Source organism: Elephas maximus, chromosome 11 (assembly GCF_024166365.1).
Source record: "Elephas maximus indicus isolate mEleMax1 chromosome 11, mEleMax1 primary haplotype, whole genome shotgun sequence".
NCBI lineage: Eukaryota > Metazoa > Chordata > Mammalia > Proboscidea > Elephantidae > Elephas > Elephas maximus.
The window spans coordinates 98,054,841-98,076,967 of NC_064829.1; the positions used below are offsets into that span (position 1 = coordinate 98,054,841).

Here is a 22,127-nt window from a genome sequence, read left to right on the forward strand (position 1 = left end):
ATCCAATCGCAAGATTTTTCTTCCTGTCCCCATGACCTTATGCTCTGCAGGTCTAGAGGTCTTAGTTCCAAAGGGAGGAATGCTCTCACCTGGAGACACATCACTGATTCCATTGAATTAGAAGCTAAGAATGCCACCCAGCCACTTTGGGCTCCTTATGCCTCTGAGTCAACAGGCAAAGAAGGGAGTTACCATACTGGCTGGTGTGAGTGATCCTGATCACCAAGAAGAAATTGGATCGATATTATGTAATGGAGGTACAGTATGTCTGGAACGCAGGAGGGCCCTTAGGGCGTCTCTTAGTACTACCATGCTCTGTGATTAAAGTCAGTGGAAAACTACGGTAACCCAATTCTAACATGACTACTAATGGCTCAGACTCTTCAGGAATGTCTTAGTCATCTAGTGCTGCTGTAACAGAGTTACCACAAGTGGATGGCTTTAACAAACAGAAGTTTATTCTCTCATAGTCTAGTAGGCTAGAAGTCCAAATTCAGGGCATCAGCTCCAGCGGAAGGCTTTCTGTGTCAGCTCTGGAGGAAGGTTCTTGTCATTGATCTTTCCCTGGACTACGAGCTTCTCCACGCGTGAACCCAAGGTCCAAAGGATGCACTCTGCTTCCGGTGCTGCTTTCTTGGTGGTATGAGGTCCCCAACTCTCCGCTTGCTTCCCTTAAAAGGTGGTGCAGGGTACACCCCAGGGAAACTCCCTTCACATTGGATAAGGGATATGACCTGAGCAAGGGTGTTACATCTCACCCTAAACCTCTTTAACCACAGCCAGAGATTATGATTTATAACATACAGGAAAATCACAAATGGAGGACAACCACACAATACTGGGAATCATGGCCCAACCAAGTTGATACATTTTTGGGAGACACATTCAATCCATTCTACTCTTTAGCCCCCCAAAATTCACATCCTTGCTACATGTAAGACACGTTCACCCCATCATATCATAGCAAAAGTCTTAAATCAACTCCAAGTCCAAAATCCAAAAATTCCTCTTCATCTGTGAAATCTAGAATACAAGTTATCTGCTTCCAAAGTACAACGGCAGAACAGGTGCAAGCTAGACATTTCCATTACAAATGGGAGAAATTGAAGGGAAAGAAGGCATAACGGGCATCAAGCAAGTCAGCAGAACTCACTACACGGGCCCTCAAGGTTTTGCAAATAATCCTCTCTTTTCAGATTGTTTACACAATGGCCCTGCCCTCCAGACTCTAGGTATTGGCCACACTCTCCGGATTCTGAGTGGAGGCCCCTCAGCCCTGGGCTTCAGCTCCGACGTCCAGGCCCATTGGGATGGCAACTCTGCTCCCTCAGCTTTAGATGCACATTCTCCTAGTCCATCTGAGTGGCGGCTGCACCTTTAGAAACACCAGAGACCATGGCTCTACCCTTTGAAGCCCGAGAGGTCATGGCCCCATACCTTTTGAGACTGAGGCAGCTCAGCTTCCTGTGTTCCCTGTCTCTTCAGCTTCTGCTTTCTGGTTTCATGGCCTCTCCACCCTCAGGCCTCACTGCCCACATCTGCCCTGCTGAGCCAAGTGTTCCAAAGCTCAGTAGCTCCACTGAGAAGTGCCTAGAGATTCCCACTCCACCCAGGAAGCCTCCTGCGCACAGACACTCATCTTTCTTGCTCCGTGGGTCACTTCCAGTGCTGTCTGGCACTGGTCTCCTGGTTCTGCTGCTGCCAGTTTACTGCTGCTGCCCGTCTCCTGCTGCTGTTTCTCACCATCTGTGCCTTCTTCAGTGTTAACAGTTCTCCTCACTTCCTTCTGAGTCTTGTATCCATTCACAGTTCCAATACTGCTTCCACATTTTAGGTTCCTGTTAGAGCAGCACCCCATCCCTTGTATCAAATTCTGGATTAATCCTCTAGTACTGCTGTAACACAAATACCACAAGTGGATTGCTTTAACAGTTTATTCTCTCACTGTCTAGTAAGCTAGAAGTCCAAATTCAGTGCATCAGCTCCAGGGAAAGGCTTTCTCTGTCAGCTCTGGAGGAAGGTTCTTGTCATTAATCTCCACCTGGACTAGGAGCTTCTCCATGTAGGAACCCCGGTCCAAAGGACACACTCTGCTCTCAGCGCTGCTTTCTTTTGCTATGGGGTCCCCAACTCTGCTTACTTCCCTTTCATCTCTTGTAAGATAAAATGTGGTGCAGGCCACACCCAGGGAAACTCCCTTTGCATTGGATCAGGGATGTGACCTGAGCAAGGGTGTTACATCCTACCTTAATCCTCTTTAACCACAGGCAGAGATTATGAAGTATAACACACAGGAAAATCACAAAATGGAGGACAACCACACACTACTGGGAATCGTGGCCTAAGCAAGTTGACACATATTTTTGGGGGACACAATACAATGCATGACAAGGAATGAAGGTTTGGGTCACCCCACCAGGTAAAGAACCATGACTAGCTGAGGTGCTTGCTGAGGGCAAAGGCAATATGGAATGTGTGGTGGAAGAAGGTAGTTCTAAATACTAGTTACATCCATGTGACTAGTCGCAAAAATGAGGACTATAATTTTTTATGAGTATCTCTGCTTTGTATGTGTGCATCAAATATTTTTGTTTCCTTCTCTTATAAACTATAAGATGTAAACAGGGCTAGTGCACTTTTGGCTGTACACATGTTAGTTGTATCATGTTAGGTGGAAGTATGACTTTGTAATTGTCTTTATTCAGAGATTATATACGGTTTGGGGAGATGTGTACAGGTGCCACGTTGACAAGGGGTGGAATGTGATGGTTAAGGCTGTGAGTCAGCTTGGGTGAGCCATGATTCTCAGTGTTTATATGTGATCACCCTCATGATGGGATCTGCTGTGAGTAGCCAATCAGTTGAAAGGGGGTTTTCTTGGGCATGTGGCCTGCATCTGAATACAAGTGGACGTTCTGGCTTTTGCCTGGGCTGGGTCCTGCAGCTGCCTCCTGTTTGTCTAACCTCCAGTTCTTGGGACTTGAGTTAGCAGCTCATCTGCTGATCTTGGGATTCATAGATCTTCACAGCTTGTGAGCAAGAGCCCTGCTCTCCAACCTGATGATCTTGGGTTCATCAGCCCCTGTGGGTACGTGAATTAGGAGAAGCTTTTATCCTGACCCATGGACTTGGGACATTCCAGCCTCTACAATTGCATGACTCATTTCCTTGATATAAATCTCTGTCTCTATATATTCATACGCTTTACTGGTTTTGCTTCTCAAGAGAAGCCAGCCTAAGACATGGAGAAAATATTGAAGATGTCAAGGATTTCATTTTACTTGGATTCACAATCAATGCCCATGGTAGCAGCAGTCAAGAAATCAAATGATGTATTTCACTGGGCAAATCTGTTGCAGAAGACCTCTTTAAAGTGTTAAAAAGCAAAGATGTCACTTGGAAGACTAAGATAGGCCTGACCCAACTCATGGTATTGTCACCCGCCTCATATGCATGCAAATGCTGGACAATGAATAAGACCAAAGAAAAATTGATGCCTTTGAGGGAATTATGGTGTTGGCGGAGAATATTGAATAGACTACAGACTGCTGGAAGAATGAATCTGTCTTAGAAGTACAACCAGAATGCTCCTTAGAAGTGAGGATGGTTAGACTTCGTCTCACATACTTTGGATATGTTATCATGAGGGACCCATCCCTGGAGAAGGACATCATGCTTGGTAAAGTAGAGGGCCAGCAAAAAAGGGGAAGACCCTCAACGAGATGGATTGACACTATGGCTGCAACAATGGGCTCAAACACAGCAATGATTGTGAGGATGGTGCAGGACAAGGCAGTGTTTTGTTTTGTTGCACATAGGGTCACTATGAGTTGGAGCCAGCTCAACAGCACCTAATAATAACCACTACTGTGGTATGACCTCAGTAACTTAACAAAAGAAAGCCCCTATTTCCAAACAAGGTCACTGTCCTGAAACGAGCTCCTTAATGTGGTCTTTTGCCTGGGTTCTTTGGAAAAGTAGTTTGAGGGATTTGTCCCCTAAGCCCTGAGGAGTTACCTTTGCCCTAGTTTTCTACCACAGAGGGTTTGTTACTTTAGTCCAGGTTGATTGACATTTCCTGGGTAAACTGTAAACAACTAACTTGGTTTGATATTTTCTGTATGGTCCTGGGCTGCAGCCTGCCATGTGATTGTTATGCATTTTGCTGGGACTGGTCAATAGACTAAGCAAATTAGGTGAATTGTAGTCCAGCCATGCCTACTATGCAAATGAAGTGCCTGTTGCCTCTCAGGTGATTGGTTAGTTTGTGGCCCCTGGGTGGGAGGGGCCATGTCTCGAAATTGAGAAGGAGTTATGTAGGTATAAGACAGACCCTTAGAAGTTTTAGCAGAGTGTAAGAAGCAAGAGAAACAGCAGGAAGAAGCAGAAAGAAAAAAATGGAAAGACAAAGCCCAGAGAGAGAGGACGCAAGGAATCTCCAAAAAGAGCTGTAACATGGGTCAAGAGCGGTAACTCTGAAGATAGTGGGAGGCCCGGAAGGGGCCCAGTGGCAGAGCCACTGGTGACAGGCAGCAGGGCCTAAAGGAGCCCTGTCCTGAAGGGGCTGGGGGGAGCTGAGAGAGCTGTCCTGCACTAAAGAGGGGGGACTCTGCCTACATGCTTCCTGATTCTGACCCTGATCCTGAGTTGCAGCCTGTTGATCCTAATTCCAAGATGTACTCTGTTCCTTAATAAACCACTGAACAGTAAGTATGGCCTGTGAGTTCTGTGTGGCCATTGCAACGGGTTATCAAACCAGAAGAGAAGTAGAGAGTGCTGTGGAGGGATGGCTGGTGTCAGAAATGGTAAAAAGGTTGGCGAGTGGAGGTATCTGACCACTGCCTCATAGGGCTCAGCTTTGGGCTGATCTTAATTTTCATCATTTCCCCTCATGAAGCTAGACAGGTTCGGATACTGCTTCTATGGCTAGTCCCACTTTACAGTCACATTCACAGGTACAGAGATTAGGACTCCAACGTAATTTTGGGGAGACGCAATTCTATGCAATGATTATTTCTGTCTTAAGCCAATCAATTTCAGGGTGACTTGTTACACAGCATTAAATATCTGATACACCCTCCCAGGTCTGCTTTTCTCCAGGTCTTTCCAGTCTTTGTAATGGGAATAGTATCTCCATAGTTAAAATAATGTAAATACTGAATTTCGTTCCTGGCATTTATTTCTATATTTCTTTTATTTATTTTATAAGACAACATGGGGTCACCGTGAGCCAGGATCACCTTGATGACAACAGGTTTGATTTTAGGTCCCTGGGTGCTGCAAAAAGTTAAGCACTTGACTACTAGCTGAAAGGTTGGCAGCTCAAGCCCACCCAGAGGTGCCTCAGGAGACAGGCCTGATGCTCTGCTTCCAAAAGGTCACAGCCTTGAAAACCCTATGGAGCAGGTCTACTCTGCACACATGGAGTCACCACAAGTCGGAATTGACTCAGTGGCAACTAACACCACCACCACCACTAACCGAAAGGCTGACAGTTCAAACCCACTCAGTGGCACCTCCAAACAAGGCCTGGCAATCTGCTTTTGTAAAGATTAGTGAAAAAAACCCTGTGGAGCGCGGTCCTACTCTGTCACACATGGGATCGCTGTGAGTCGGAACCGACTCAATAGCAATGGGCTTATGCTTTTTTTTTTTCAATATGAAGGAAAACTTAAAGTAAAATGCAAATCTTAAATGTTCAGCTTGATGAACTTTTACTTACATCTATATTTATGTCACCTCCACTCAGATAAGGTATAGAACAATTCCAGCATGCCTGAAGGCTCCATTGTGTTTCCTCCCATCCTGGCCTATTTCCTTCCCAGAAGGTTACCACTATTGTGACTTCTATAACTATAGTCCAGTTTTGGCTGTGTGTGAACTTAACATACACGGAGTCATCATGTCTGGGAGAGTCATTCGTGCTATTGCGTGGATCAGTAAGTCATTTTTTTTCCATTTTCTTGTTGTTGAAAAAGTACGCAGCAAAACATACACCAATTCAACAATTTCTAAATGTGCAATTCAGTGTCACTGATTACATTCTTCAAGTTGCGAAACCATTCCTGCTATATTTTTCCAAGTCATTTCACCACGATTAACATAACCTTAATGCCCCCTAAGCAAAAACTCCTCATTTCCCCACCACCCCTGGTAACCCGTTAAGCCATTGCTTTCGAGTCGATTCTGACTCATAATGACCCACCCCTGCTACCCCGCCTAAAAAACAAACCCATTGCCCTCAAGTCGATTCCAACTCATAGGGACCCTATAGGACAGAGTAGAACTTCCCCCATCGGGTTTCCAAGGCTGCAGTCTTTATAGAAGCAGACTGCCACATCTTGCTTCTACCGAGTAGCTGGTGGGTTCAAACCGCCGACCTTTTGGTTAGCAGCCGAGTGCTTAACCACTGTGCCACCAGGGCTCCTTCCCATAGTAACCACTAATAATCTTTGGTTTCTATATATTTGCTTATTTCACATAAGTGAGATCATGCATGTTTGTCCTTTTGTGACTGACAGATTTCCTCAGCATGATGGTTTCTAGGTCCACCCATGCTGTGGCACAGATCACTTCTTTTTGTTGACGAGTAGTATTCCATTGACCACACGCCACACTCTGTTCATCTAGCCCCATGCTGATGGACATATGGGTTCTGCTCAGAAGCAGAGGGGCTCAGGGAGCAACAAAAGGGAAAGAGAATGGATGGCAGTGCCTGGGGACCAAGGGAGACATCTCCAGAGAGGGTGGTCCTGCCCTTGGCCCCTCTCCCTCCACTGTACTCTTCAGTTCTTATGTGTTGGAGTCCTAACTCCTATACATGTGGAAAGGAGCCTTGGTGGTGCAGTGATTAAAGCACTAGGATAGTAACCGAAAGGTCAGTGGTTCAAACCCACTAGCGAAAGAAAGATGTGGCAGTCTGCTTCCATAAAGATTACAGCCTTGGAAACACTACGGGGCAGTTCTACTCTGTCCTATAGGGTCACTATGAGTTGGAATTGACTCAATGGCAATAGGCTTATTTTGGTTTGGGGTTAAACTTTACTGAAGCAGATCACCAGCTCCTTCTCCCGTGGAGCTGCTGGGTGATTTAGCATCAGAGCACTTATGAGTTGGAATCGACTCAACAGCACACAACAACAAGGTTGTGAGTACACTGGGTGCACTACTAATTCTTTCAAGTTTTCTATATATCTGAGAATGTTCACAGTAAAATGTTGGGAAAAAATAAAGTCATGATTGTTGTTTTTCTTATGTGCCATCGAGTTGGTTCCGACTCATAGCGAACCTATTAAGACAAGAGTAGAACTGCCCCATAGAGTTTTCAAGGAATGGCTGGTGGATTTGAACTGCTGACTTTTTGGTTAGCAGCTGAGCTCTTAACCACTATGCCACCAGGGCTCCAAACCCATAATGCTGTCCACTTAAGACCTGTGCATTTTACTCTATGCAAACAAAGAAAAACCCTGCCATCGTGGATTCCAACTCATCACGACCCCATGTGTTACAGAGTAGAAATGTCCCATAGGGTTTTCTTGGCTGTATTCTTTATGGATCACCAGGCCCTTCTTCCAAGGGCCACTGGGTGGGTTCAAGCAGCTAACCTTTTGGTTAGTAGTCAGTGGGGCGAAAACCATTTGTGCCACTCAGGGACCTACTACCATGCTCAACTTATGTTGTTAGGTGCTGTTAAGTTGATTTTCGACTCATACGGACTCCATGTCACAGAGTAGAACTGCCCCATTGGGTTTCCTAGGCTGTAATCTTTAGGGGACCGGTTGGCCAGGTCTTTCTTCCTTGAAGCAAATGGGTGGATCTGAACCTTTCAGTAAGCAGCAGAGCTTTTAAACACTGCACCATCAGGGCTCCTTATGCAAGTTATAGTGAAATATAAAAAGTCCAAGGTTTGTAGTTAAGTGTGTGGGGGGGAAATAATTTGCATATCAGGAAGTAAAACCCGCTTTTCTTTACAAAAGGTGGAAATGCATGCTGAAGTTGGTCTGCAAACCTAAGCTAGAGAACCAAAGAAGCTCTAATCGAGTTTCTCAACAATGTTTGTGGTACCAGGATCCCCTGGTTTAAAAATGCAGGTTCCTGGGGCCTCTCCCAGGCCTCCAGAATCAGAATCTGTGAGTATGGGGACCAGAAATCTGCATCTTCAATGAGCTTTTCTGATGCTCCTTAAAAAAAAAAAAAAAATTATAATAAAATTATAAAGTATTAAAAGATTCATTTATAATAAAAACATTATTTGTTGTTGTTGTCGTTGAGGACACACACAGAACATACATCAAGCTTCTACCTGTACAATTTAGTGATGTGGGGTCCTTCCAGTTGTGTAACCATTCTCACCCTCCTTTTCCGAGTTGTTCCTCCCGGGTCAACATAAACTCACCGCCCCCTAAGCTTCCTATCTAACCTTTCCGATGCTGGTTAAAATTTGAGACACTGACTCATGGAGAAGAGGGGCAGGCAGAAAGAGATAAAAAGACATCGCGAATTATTTTTACAGTTTTCCAATGCCGTGGGTGACTCCGGGTGATTTTTTTTTTTTTAACTTGTGTGTGTGTGTGTGTGTGTGTGTGTGTTGCAGTATTTTCCAAATAAGACAATGTAAGAATCGCGGGTCCCGGCACTTGGGCAGTCCACTTAATACTGAGTGTGTGTGTGTGGGGGGGGGGGGGGGCGGTGGCGTCTAGTCTGACCCTCTCTCCCTTCCGCACAAATTCAAGACGCTCTACAAACACCCTGCCCATCCCTCGCACTTACCCAGAGACACACTTGTGGTTAATAAATTTCAGAAAAGTAAAGTGAAAGTAAGAACTAAAAGTAGAAGTAAAGAGCGGGAAGTGGGGGAGGGTTGGGGGGAGCTCAGCGGAAAAACCCCGCCAAAGTTGAGAAGGGCGCCTGAGGCACAGGATAATACTTGTGAGGACCCTACAAAAATACTCGACAAAACAAAAATACTCCAGACATCCCTCCCCAAATCTCATTCTCCTACCTCCGTGTAACCTGCCGAAAGGTTACTCATCTTGGTCACTTCCAAGCCCGGAGGTGGGCGGTGAACAGGGAGGAGTCTGGGGAAAGAAAACGCGGCCCCAAGACGCCTGGTCCACTCCTGGGAACCCAGAGATGTCTCCGTCACCGCTGCTGCTGCTGCTGCTGCTGCCGCCGCCGCTCTTACTCATGGATCCCACCACAGCCACGCTGATCCGGTACTGGGGACTCCACCTGTGACCCTCTAACCTGGGACTCTCCACCTCTTGCCCTTCAAATCTGGGGGCTCCCAGATCTATGACTCCCAAACCTGGGACCCCAGGATCCATAAGTCCTCATTCTTGGGTCCCCAGATCCACAACCACCAAATGGGGTTGGTATCCCCAGGATCCCGCCCTGATATGCTTCCAAGGCCCCACCCTAAAAGTCCAACCTTGACCCAGGACCCCTCTCTGACCTCTCCGGACATGGTTTTGGGAGTCTCCTGGTGTTCCTATCCTGAGCTCTGATGACTGGAGGGAGGGAGGAGATGGCTTGCATGCAATTGAAAGGTTGTCTGTTCAAACTTGCTCAGTGCACTGTGGAAGAAAGGCCTGGCAATTGGCTTCCGTAAAGATCACAGTGTAGAAAACCCTATGGAGGAGCTCAGTTCTACTCTTTAACACATGGGGCACCCATGAGTTGGAATCAACTCCACAGCGATAGGTTTTGTTATTTCTAACCTACAGGGGTTGTTAAGATTCAGAGTTTTGAGTTTCTGATTAAGTGGGATGGGAACCCCTGGGTGGTGCATATGGTTAGCACTTAGCTGCTAACCAAAAGGCTAGCAGCTTGAGACCACCCAGAGGTGCCTTTCAAGAAAGGACTGGCAATCTACTTCCGAAAATCGGCCATTGAAAACCCTATGGAACTCAGTTCTGCTGACACACATGGGGTCGCCATGAGTTGGAGTCTGCTCAATGGCAAGGGGGGGAGGGGGTCTCCAGACATGTGACCCCTGGTATCTTGGAGACTCAAATCTGTGGCAATCCAAGGAGACACCTCCCACACCCCCAGATTCACATCCTCCAGACTGTCTAGGTTTCAAAAAGTCCAATTGTAGGGGCCCCAAGGACTTTCCTCTGGTTGCCTTTGGCACCTTCTCCACCCTGATCTCCTGTAACTCTTGATGGGGAGGGGCCACTCTTCCAGGAAGTGCTTTCCCCACTTCACATTCTTGCGCCTCTTAAGACTGTGTTGGGGGCAGGGGCAGGGCAGAGGTGTGAGTGAGGGGGCAGGGCTCCAAGAAGTGACCACCCATAAACCTGTTGCTGTCCAGTTGATTCCAACTCATGACAACCCTATAAGACAGAATAGAACCGCCTCATAGGGTTTCCAAGTCTGTAATATTTACAGAAGCAGACTGCCATATCTTTCTTCTGTGGAACAGCTGGTGGGTTTGCAACACCAACCTTTCAGTTAGCAGCTGAGCTCTTAATCATAGTGCCACCAGGGATCCTCAGAAGTGACTACCCAAAAACCATTGCCGTCAAGTTGATTCTGACTCATAGTGAAGCGACTACAGGCAGGTACAAAAATATTACTGCACAGGTGTGTTGTTAACCTGCTATTTGAACCTAAGATATCGTGGACAGCTTCCACATCAATGGAAAGAACATTGATTCTCAGAATGCTGTCCTGGAACCAGGGCATCATCATGACCTGGAACCTCATTAGAAATGCAAATTCTCAGGCCCCATCCAGGACTTAGCTTTACCATTTCCCATCAAGTTGATTCTGACTCATGGAGATCTCACAAAGTTAGAGTAGAGCTCTACAGAGTTTTCAGTGGCTGATTTTTGGAAGTAGACACCTCTGGGTGCACTTGAGCCTCCATGTTTTCAGTTAGCAGCTGAGTGTTGTTTGAGCCACTCAGGGACTCCCATCTGGGCCTACTTAATTCGAAGCTCAAGAAATATGAATTTTAACAAGTCCTTTAAATCAGGGGTTGGCAAATTACAGCTCGAGGGCCAAATCCAGTCTGTCACCTTGGGGGTGTGTGTGTGTTTTATGGTAAGAGTATATTTGGTCCCTGGAATGGCACAAATGGTTTGTGCTCAACTATTAACCTAAAGGTTGGCAGTTGGAACCCACCCTGCAGTGCTGTGGAAGAAAGTCCTGGCATTCTGCTTCCATGAACATTGTTGTTGTTAGGTGCTGTTGAGTCGATTTCAACTCATGGAGACCCCATGTGACAGAACAGAACCGCCCCATAGGGTTTTCTAGCTGTGAACTTTACAGGAGCAGATCACCAGGTCTTTCTCCCTTGGAGTCACAGGGTGGGCTCGAACTGCCAACCATTCAGTTAGCAGCCGAGAGCTTAACCTTTGCAACACCAGGCCTCCATCTCTGTAAAAATTACAGGCAAGAAAACCCCACAGGACTGTTCTATTCTGTCAAGCGGGATTACCATGAGTTGGAATTGACTTGACAGCAGTTGGTTTAGGTTTAGTTATATAAACGATAAAACATTTGCCATTTCAACATTTTTTATATGTATAAATCAATGGTATTAATTATGCTGATTATATTGTGCCACCATCGCCCCTATCCATTTCCAAATTTCCCCACCACCCCTAACAGAAGCTCAGTGCCGCCTAAGCAATGACTCCCCCTTCCCTCTCCCTCCTGGCCCTGCTAGCCACTAATGAGCTTTGGTCTCTATATATATGCCTATTGTAGTTATTTCTGCCACCTGTTTCTGCAAATAGTTTAATGGAACACAAGCAAGCTCATTCATTTGCATATTGTCTATGGCTGTTTTGGGGCTATAATGGCAGAGTTGAGTGGTTGCAACAGAGACCCTACGGCTCCCAAAGCCTTTACAAAAAACTTGGCCCATCATCCCTGTTCTAGATAATTCTGCTTCGTGCTGAAGTTTGGGAGCCACTGACATAGAGATCTACTTCACCCTTTTTAGTGGCTGAATGGGATTTAGTTGTTATGCCTGTTCCGTAACAGAGCCAAAAGTCCCCCACTGTTGCACGTTTGGGTGGCCTCCAGGTTTCCTAATCAGACATCCTCATTTATGTACTTGTCCAGTGATCACCTGTAGGTGAAATGCCCAGGACTTGAATTGCTGAGTTAAAAGATGTGTACAATTCCCATGCCTTTGATACATATTGCCAAATCATCCTCTGGAAACTTTGTATCATTCTGTACCCTCTAGCCAGCAGGGGGTATTCCTAGTTCTCTGCTAATCTGCAGGGTGTAAAAAGACTTCTCATTCTTGTTGTTTGTATTTCTTTGATGACTATTGGGGTTTAAACATCTTTCCAGGTGTTTAGAAGCTATCTGTACTTCTTTTGCAAATTACCTGTTTATATCCTTCATCCATTTTCCTCCTGGATGTTAAGAACTGTGGATTTAGCTATGTGGTTGCTTGGGGAAGACGCAAGACTCCCAGATCAAAGACAAAGGGCAGTTTATTGTTGTTGTTGCTCTTAGGTGCTAGAGTCGATTTTGAATCATAGCATCCCCATTTGAGAAAGAACTGCCACATAGGGTTTTCTAGGCTGTACTCTTCAGGGGAGCTGATCACAAGGTCTTCCTTCGCTGGAGCTGCTGGGTGGGTTTGAACTGCCAACCTTTCAGTTAGCAGCTGAGTGTTTAACTGTTGTGCCACCAGGGCTCTATGGTAGTTCATTACTCATAGCAATAGTAGTAGCCAGAGTATCAGCATTTGTGGCAGTTTTCTGCATCCTGGTTCCCACAGGGTAATATGAAGAGGGCCAGGTGACAACTGCATACGCATTGAGGTGTGTTACAGGAGAGGAACCGGGAGCTTAGGGAGCCTGAATCTTTTATAATGGATAGTAAACCTGCCTGCCTTTTGCTCCAGAGGGAGACACTATCACCATCTCCAGGGCTGTTTAACATTAAGCAAACATCCCTGAAAAGCCAGTCTGGACAAAGGTAGTCAGTGCCCTTACTCACAAGACATGTAGAAACACTAGAGACCCATGGAGAATTATCTCTCAGGCCTGGGTTACCTTATTCTTATTTATTTGTAGAAGCTGTTTGCATATTAAGAATATTAACTCTTTGACATACAACTTGTAAACATTTTTCCCAGATTTTTCTATTAATTTTATTGTGTATGTGTTTGCGTAGGGGAGATATAGAGGTTTAAAATTTGAAAGTCACATTCATCAATGTTTTCATCTATGATTTCTGATCTTGGTATTATGGGTAGAAAAGCCCTCCTCTTCTCAAAATTTTTTACTATGTTCTAGTGCTCTTACAATTGTATATTTCACATTAAGTCTCTGATCTATTTGGAAATTATTTTAGTGTAAACAACGAAATTGAGATTTGGGTGCTGTCTTAGTCATCTAGTGCTGCTGTAACTCTGCTCCCTTGCATTTGGGTGGTCCCATTCTCCTAGTCCATCTTCTGCCCCTAGGGTATGGGACCCCACTGTCTCACTATTGGGCAGCAGATCTGGCTCCATCCCACTGGCACTCGTGAAAGGCAGCCCCACACTCCAGAACTGAGTTGGTGAAAATCTGACTCTGAAATTTAGGAAGCTGTGGCCTCACCCTTTGAAACCCCAGAGGCCACGGCTCCACCCTTTGAGACCCCCACAGGTCCTAGCCTTACCTTTTGAGACTGAAGCAGCTGTTTCCTGTGTGTCTTGTCTCTTAAGCTTCTGGTTCCTAGTTCCTTGGCCTCTTGGGCCCTTGGGCCCTTGGGCCAGCACAGTGTCTGCCCTGCTTGGGCAAGTGTTCCAAAGATCTTTACCTCTACCGACATGTGCCTGGAGGCACTACGCTCCACCAGTAAACCTCGGCTGGAAGGCACTCAGCTCTCTTGCTCTATGTCGGCAAGCCTAGCTCCACGGATAAGTGCGCAGAAGCACCCCACTCTGCCAGGAAGCCTCCTGTGCAAAGGCACTCAACTCTCACTCTGTGGGAGGGTCCTGTGCTGTCTTGTGCTGGGCTCCTGGTTCTGCTGCCGCTTCTCACCATCTGTGCTGTCTCCAGTGTTACAGCTCTCCTCGCTTCCTTCTGAGCCCTCAGAGCAATTGCTTTGGACATCCATAATTCCACCAACAGTCTCTTCAAGGCAACCTAGGCTCTTCACAATTAGGCACCTTAAAACTCTTTCAGCGTCTTCCCATTCATGGTTTCAAAACCGCTTCCACATTTTAGGTATCTGTTAGAGCAGCACCCAACTCCCGGTACCAAATTCTTAGTTATCTAGTGCTGCTATAACAGAAGTACCACAAGTAGACGGCTTTAATAAACAAATTTATTCTCCCACAGTCTAGGAGGCTAGAACTCCGAATTCAGGGTGCCAGCTCCAGGGGAAGGCTTGCTTTCTCTTTTGGCTTTGGGCGAGTTCCTTGTCATCAATCTTCCCCTGGTCTAGGAGCTTCTCAGTGCAGGGACCAGGGGTCCAAAGGACACCCTTGCTCCTGGATCTTCTTTCTTGGTGGTAGAGGGTCCCTCTCCTCTGCTCACTTCTGTCTAACTCAAAGAGATTGACTCAAGATACAATCTAATCCTGTAGATTGAGTCCTGCCTCATTAACATAACTGCTTCTAATCCTGCCTCATTAACATCATAGAAGTTAGGATTTATAACACACAGGATAATCACATCAGATCACAAAATGAAAGACAACCACACAATACTGGGAATCATGGCCTAACCAAGTTGTCACATATTTTTGGAAGATACAATTCAATCCATAACAGATGCTTTTAATTTTTTCCCCCAATAGTAGGGACGGTTGTCTCAACATCATGAATTAAAGCATGCACAGGTTCGTCATCCTAGAATTTTTGTAATTTTAAGGTCTTCAGAATGTCTACTGAGGTCCCTGCATGGCACAAACAGTTTATGCTCTACTAGTAATCTAAAGATTGGCAGTTCAAACCCACCAGAGGTGCCATGGAAGAAAAGGCCTGGTGATCTACTTCCATAAAGATTAGAGCCCAAAAAACCCTATGGAGCTATTCTAATCTGCAACACATGGGGCTGCCATGAGTCAGAATCAGCTTGATGGCAACAGGTTTGGTTTTTGGAATGTACTGCATCGGATAAATCTGCTGCAAAGACCTTTTGAAAGTGTTAAAAAGCAAAGATGTCACTTTGAGGACTAAGGTGTGCCTCCCCAAGCCAGAGTGTTTTCAATTGCCTCATATGCATGTGAAAGCTGAGCAAGGAATAAGGTAGACCAAAGAAGAATTAACACCTTTGAATTATGATGTTGGTGAAGAATATTGAATATACCATGGGCTTCCAGAAGAACGAACAAATCTGTCTTGGAAGAAGTACAGCCAGAATGCTCCTTAAAGTGACAATGGTGAGACTTTGTCTCATGTCCTTTGGACATGTTATCAGAAGGGACCAGTCCCTGGAGAAGGACGTCATGCTTGGTAAGGTAGAGGGTCAGAGAAAAGAGGAAGACCCTCAATGAGATGGATTGATGCAGTGGCCCGCATCAATGGGCTCAAACATAGCAACGATTGTGAGGATGGAGCAGGACCTAGCACTGTTTCGTACTGTTGCACATGTGGTCGCTATGAGTTAGAACCAACTCCATAGCATCTAACAACACCAAATTATTATAAGGTTTTGGAGATGATCTGTTGGAGTGTTTTGGTCTTGTAGAGTCTGGAGTTTTCTGGAAGGTTGTTATTATAGGGGTTCTGATCATGACTGAAATTGTAGGGCCTTGGAGAAGTCTGATTTGTCATTATATCCCATCTGGGATAGTTTCACTCCCTAACTGTCATTACCCTCTTCCCCCACAGGATCCCTCTTCGCCGAGTCCACCCTGATCCCAGAACCCTGAACTCACCGAGGGCATGGAGGAAGGCAGCAGAACACATGAGTTTGGTGGCCTCCTCTCCTGGGGACAAGTCTACTTTTGTGCCTCTTTCTAACTACATGAATGTGAGTCACAGCCCCACACAGCTCCACACCCTGGTGCCCTCAAACCAAGGTCTTCACTCACCCTCTCTCTTCTATTGCCATCAGGTCCAGTATTTTGGGGAAATTGGGCTGGGAACACCCCCACAAAACTTCTCTGTCGTCTTCGACACTGGCTCCTCCAACCTCTGGGTCCCGTCCAAAAGATGCCACTTCTTAAGTCTGCCCTGCTGTGAGCTTTCGTGGGGGAGGATAAGGCAGGATGGGGGTGGAGGGAGGAAGTAGGGAATGTGCCTCAGCTTCCCAAAGGTTTCTGAGTCACTGTCTCCTATGAGATACCCTCACAGGGTATTGGGGAGATTCCCCTCCCCCAGTGACATGTCCCTGACCTTCTGACCTAGGGGTCCACCACCGCTTCAACCCCAATGCTTCCAGCTCCTTCCAGCCCAATGGGACCAAGTTTGCTATTCAATATGGAACCGGGCGGCTTACTGGCATCCTGAGTGAGGACAAGCTGACTGTACGTGACCATAGATCCCAAGAAGGCTTGAGCCTGGGAAAGCCCCAATGTCTGCCACCATGTGGTCTAGGAGGGGGGTTGAGGAGGCAGACCCTACTGGTGAAGGGGAAGGGCTTCTCAGAGAGGCAGGGCTTCCTGGGTGAAGAGACAGGACTTGTCAAGTGGAGAGGCAGCACTTCCTAGTCCAGGGGCAGGACTTGTCAAGTGGATAGGCAGGGCTTTGTGAGTGAAGGGGTTGGGGGTTACTGGGTACAGGGATGGGGCTTCCCAAGTGGGGAGGCAAAGCTTCTCAGGCAATTGGGACTTTTTCCCGGATGCCCCCAGATGTGGGATTCATGCCTTGGTTTGTGGGATCTTAGGATAAGTGGGTAATGTCACCCCAGAATTAACTGGCCCCATCTGAATCTACCCCTAGATTGGAGGAATCGAGGGCACATCAGTGGTTTTTGGGGAGGCCCTGTGGGAGCCTAGCCTGGTCTTTACTTTTGCCCCCTTCGATGGGATATTGGGCCTTGGTTTTCCTATTTTGGCCGTGGATGGAGTTCGGCCCCCGCTGGATATACTTGTGGAGCAAGGACTGGTGGACAAGCCTGTCTTCTCCTTCTACCTCAACAGGTATTGGGGGAGGGATCTACCCTCCTATGAGTGCTACCCCCAAGAAGAAAGTTCTGCCCTCTTTCTGAAAGTCCTTTACCCAATAAAGTGCTACCCTCCATTAGTCAACGACCCAACACGGGAAGTTCCACTCCCCATTCAGGAAAGTACCTACCCAATACAGGAAGTCCCACCCGCCACCTAGGAAGGCACTGACTAATACAGGAGGTCCCACTCTCCATTCAGGAAGGCACTGACATATAAGGAGTCTCATTCTCCACCCAGGAAGTCACTGACCCAATATAGGAAGTTCCACCCACTCTCCATTCAGGAGATCATCTACCCAACACAGGAAGTCCTATCCTCCATTCAGGAAGTCACCAAGTCAATTTAAGAAATACCTGACTCCCACTCAGAAGTCCCACCCACTAAGAGACAGTTTAAGATAAACTCAAGAACTTCACTACCAGCTCAAAATGTTTCATATTTCACACTGAAATCCAAAAAATTTCTATCCAACCACATATAATTTCGGAACCCTCTCTTTACCGTTAAAAGGAAGAAAAAAAAATCCATTTGCGAACACCCAGTAGAAGTCAAGTTGCCAATTTTAATCCAGGAAGTCCCATCTACTTCTTATGAAGGTCAACTTTGTGTTCAAAAATCACTGTCAGAAAATTCTACACCTACTCAGTTACCCTGGCCTCCCACTCAGGAAGCCCCCCAACCCCGCCACCTCTTAGTAGATCCTTAGGAGATCCTGCTCTACTTTTTTAAGTCTATCCTACACCTTCCAGTAAGTCTCCACCCCCTCTTCCCATCACTCACAAGTAATCCAGGAAGTCTCATCCCTCTCAAGATACCAAGATATGTAGTTCGGAAAGCCTCGTCCCCACACAAGTCACCTCTCAGGGCCAATTCAGAAGCCCCATGACCCAATTGATTGCCATGACATTCAGCTCAGGAAAATTCCCCCCTAAAGTTCCATACCATCCCCATTTCAGAAAGCCCCCAACACCCTAAAGCCCATCCTCCACCATGAAAATCCCCATTCCCCTCACTTTTTGCCCACCTTGCTTCCTATCCCAATAGCTAGGCCCTGCCTGCATCAAACTACCCCTCCTAGATCCCAGAAACCACCTTCACTAGCAGGAAGTCCCATCCCTGGTCACTCCTGGGGCTGGCTGGGGGAATGCCAGTGGTGCTGACAGAGCTCTGCCTTTGCAGGGACCCTGAAGCACCTGATGGAGGAGAGCTGGTCCTGGGGGGCTCAGACCCGGCACACTATATCCCACCCCTCAACTTCATGCCAGTCACTATCCCAGCCTACTGGCAGATCCACATGGAGCGGTGAGGGACCAGGACTCCTGAGTCTGAGGGAAGAGGGGGCTGAAGGATGGGACTCTGGGCCTGAGGGAGAAGTGGGGTGGGAGCCTGGACTCCAGGGCCTGAGGGAGGAGGGGCCTCCAATGACTGCCCGTTCTCTGTCACAGTGTGAAGGTGGGCACAGGGCTGAATCTCTGTGCCCAGGGCTGTGCTGCCATCCTGGACACAGGCACATCCCTCATCACAGGACCCGCTGAGGAGATACAAGCGCTTAACTCAGCCATTGGAGGTGTTGCCCTCCTGACTGGACAGGTGAGGACTTTGTCTCTGGTGGGCGTGGGTTAGGGAGGCTGGTAGGGGTTTGATGGAAGGCCCCACTACCCAGCAAAATTCCACTACTGAGGGGGTAACATGAGGCAGAATGGTAGGGCCCTAAAGTGGAAAGCAGGTGGTTAGGAGGTACCCTAGATCTGAAGGGACGGGACCTGCAAGTGACACCACCGCCCAAGTGTCTGCCCTGAGTGACTCAATGGATAGAGGAATAAGAGGAAGATGTTGGGTGGATGGAGGGGGAGGGGGGATGAAGCAAGTTTATTCAGGATGGGATGTGACTAGAGACTTAGGGGGCCTGGGGGTGTCTGGAGGAGGTGTAGAAGAAGCTCAGAGCCATATTTAGAGGCCCCCAGCCCTTAGATGGAGTCCCTGGGTGGTACAAAGGGCTAATGCACTCAGCTGCTAACTGAAAGGCCAGAGGTTCAAATCCACCCAGAGGCACTGCAGAATGGCCTGGTGATATGCTTCTAAAACATCAGTCATTGAAAACCCCATGGAGCACAGTTCTGCTCTGATACACACGGGGTTGCTATGAGTCGGAGTCGACTTGATGGCAACTGGTTGGCCCTTAGAGAGTAATGACAGCCACGGAGGTGGGGGAGCCCTTCCAGGGAGAGAGAAAAGGCCCCAGGAGCAAGCCCTTGGGAATATCTACGTGGAGCAGAAGAGGAGTCAGGGCAAGGGCAGCCAGGGGCGCAGGGGGAGAGGCTAGAGAGTGGGGTTCCCTCCATGAAAAGAGTGTTTCAAGAAGCACGGAGGGGGTCAAGATTAAAATAAAGGATGTAAGATAAAGCTGGCACTGTGGTGCCCGGGAGGGGCGGGGCCTTTCCAGGTACCAATTTTCAGTGGCACAGTGATAGAATTCTTGCCTTCCACGCGGGAGTCGGAATCGATGGCAACAGGATGCTGGAGTCTGGGGTTCCATTTCCATCCCATGCATCTCATGTGCAGCACCACCTCTCTGTCAGGGGAGGCTTGTGTATTGTTCTGATGTTGAACAGGTTTCAGTGGAGCTTCCAGACTAAAGATAGACTATGAAGAAAAGCCTGGCAATCTACTTCTGAAAATCAGCCAGTGAAAACCCTATGGGTCACGATAGTCTTATCTACAACAGATCACGGGGATGGTGAAGGAGTGGGCAGCATTTCATCCTGTTGTGCACGGGGTCGCCGTTAGTTAGGGGCCAGCTCAACAGCTAATAACAGGACTGTGCTCTGTGGGGGCTTCCTGAGACCAGGAGGCCCTAAAAAATGCCTAGAGTCTAGGCTTGTAATGAGTGAAGGGAGCCAGGTAGATCCTTAGTGGTTATGGATGTGGGTTGCATGGATTGGGATTCAAGCTCTGCCATTTACCAGATGTATGGTCTTGAGCAAGTCACTTAACCTTCTTTGACTCAATGTCCTCGTCTCTAAATTGGGGCCACTAGTATTCACTTGGAGCCCTGGTGATGCAGTGGTTAAGAGCTGTGGCTGCTAACCAAAAGGCTGGCAGTTTGAATCCCCCAGCTGCTCCTTGGAAACCCTATGGAGCAGTTCTACTCTGTCCTATAGGGTCCCTATGAGTCAGAACTGACTCAAAGGCAACAGGTTTTTTTTTAAATATTCACTTCCTACATATATTGTGAGGATTGAATCAATTAATCCATGTCAGGTGATAGAACAATGCCTCCATGCCTGCCTGTGATGCTTTTATGATCTTTCAAGGGAGTTACGCCCTCTAATTCAACACAGTTCCTACCATTTCTTGTCTTTTCAAAAGGTAATTACTATTGGCTTTAAGGGAGATAAATTTCTTGGTAGTTGTTAATCATAGCCTAATATTGTATTGTTAGGCACTTTGGAGTGGTGGGAATTGAGTGAAATCGGGAGTTCATGGCCCATCTATCTAATATGGGCCGCTCTCAGCTACTCAGTTTTAGCCAAATATTGCCTGCCATGTGGGATAAGTCAGATCTTCTGATTTGTTAGAGAAACCCAAAACAGTATTTGAAAGCTCCTGATTTGTAAATAAAAATAATAGCACTTACTATGTATCAGGCATTTTTCCAAGATAACTCATTTGTTTCTCACAAAATCCCTATAAGGTGATTACAGTTATCACCTGCATTTTCAGAAAAGGAACTGAGGCACGGAGAAGTTAAGTAATTTGCCTAAGGTTGCACAGCAGGCAAGTGGGAGAACCAAAATTTGAACACAGGGCAGACTCCACAGGATATAGCCTGAATCACCATGGTGTACAACTGGTAACTTGTTTAAAAAAACAAAAAACTTTAGATACTATGTATCATAAATGAAATATACTTGTGGACCCAATGTTTTAGATCTACATTTAGATGAGAGGAAAAGAGGGTTTGGTCAAGTGAAGCCTGAAGCAAGTGGCAAAAATTATATACGGGTGAGAGATGGGCTGGTAAGAGGTGAGGCAGCGGCAGGGCCTGACCACCCAAGGCCCTGAATTCCCAGCTACACGGCATGGACTTACCCCAGGGCACTGGGGAGCCACAGCAGGTGTTTGTGCTGAGCAGGAATCCCCCATCTTCACTTGTTCTTATTTTCCAGTACCTCATCGATTGCTCGAAAATCCCAACGCTCCCCCCAGTCTCCCTCCTCCTTGGGGGTGTCTGGTTTAACCTCACTGCCCAAGACTACGTCGTTCAGGTAGGTTAACGTCACAGTGACGTCAGAGGGATGTTAATACAATTGGGTTTGAGAGGGTGATGCCGGGTCTGAGACATTACTAGGACAAGGTGAAGACCACAGGCAGACTTCTTGACCCCGGGGTAGTTGACAGGGCGAAGCTTTGGCTTCCAGGGACGAGGCAGGGCTCGGTGGGCGTGACACTCACTGGCCCCACCTTGTCCCCTTGCAGATTGCTCGGTTTGGTGTCCGCCTCTGCCTGTCTGGCTTCCAGGCTCTGGACGTGCCTCCGCCCATGGGGCCCTTCTGGATCTTGGGCGACGTCTTCTTGGGGAGCCACGTGGCCGTCTTCGACCGCGGGGAGAAGGAAGGCAGCGCCCGAGTAGGGCTTGCCCGCGCTCGTCCTCGCGGGGCGGGGCGGCGAGGGGGCAGGCCCGCGCAGGCGCAGTTCTCCGGGTGACGCCCCGTTTAGGCGCATGCGTGCCCGGGTAGTAGCGCAAAGGCACGCAATCCAGTAAAAATCCTCTATTTCCATTGCACCTACCTTGGCCGCTATTTTTTTTTTTTTAGGATTAGCTTCCTGGAGAGAAAAGTTATTGTAGGGACCTCCGGAGTGGAATAAGAGAAGGAGGGGAAGGAAGGGTATCACCCCTTTTCCCCAAGGGTCACACTGGTGAGGGGGTCTTGTACTACGAATCCCATGAAGCCTCTCGCCTACATTGCCTGTGTGTTAAAGGCGCCGGGCGCCGCAGAGCATCATGGAAGTTGTGGTCCAAGCCGTATTCACGTTTTGCCGGGGGC

General features: G+C 47.4%; 1 protein-coding gene across 1 annotated transcript; it reads left to right on the forward strand.

Moving 5' to 3' along the window:
- The first annotated feature begins 8,876 nt into the window (after window positions 1–8,876).
- NAPSA (napsin A aspartic peptidase) lies at window positions 8,877–21,865 on the forward strand. The gene is made up of 9 exons (XM_049901600.1): window positions 8,877–9,215; window positions 15,800–15,941; window positions 16,026–16,149; window positions 16,319–16,437; window positions 16,853–17,052; window positions 18,259–18,381; window positions 18,525–18,669; window positions 21,249–21,347; window positions 21,559–21,865. The coding sequence occupies exons 1-9, from the start codon at window positions 9,133–9,135 to the stop codon at window positions 21,784–21,786; spliced, it is 1,263 nt and encodes a 420-aa protein (XP_049757557.1). The 5' UTR covers window positions 8,877–9,132; the 3' UTR covers window positions 21,787–21,865.
- The last annotated feature ends 262 nt before the right edge of the window (window positions 21,866–22,127 follow it).

Coding starts and splice junctions, on each gene's coding strand:
- NAPSA (XM_049901600.1), top strand. CDS start 9,133: ATGTCTCCGTCACCGCTGCTGCTGCTGCTGCTGCTGCCGCCGCCGCTC. Junction 15,942..16,025: donor CTCTTTCTAACTACATGAAT/GTGAGTCACAGC, acceptor TATTGCCATCAG/GTCCAGTATTTTGGGGAAAT. Junction 18,382..18,524: donor TGGCAGATCCACATGGAGCG/GTGAGGGACCAG, acceptor TCTCTGTCACAG/TGTGAAGGTGGGCACAGGGC.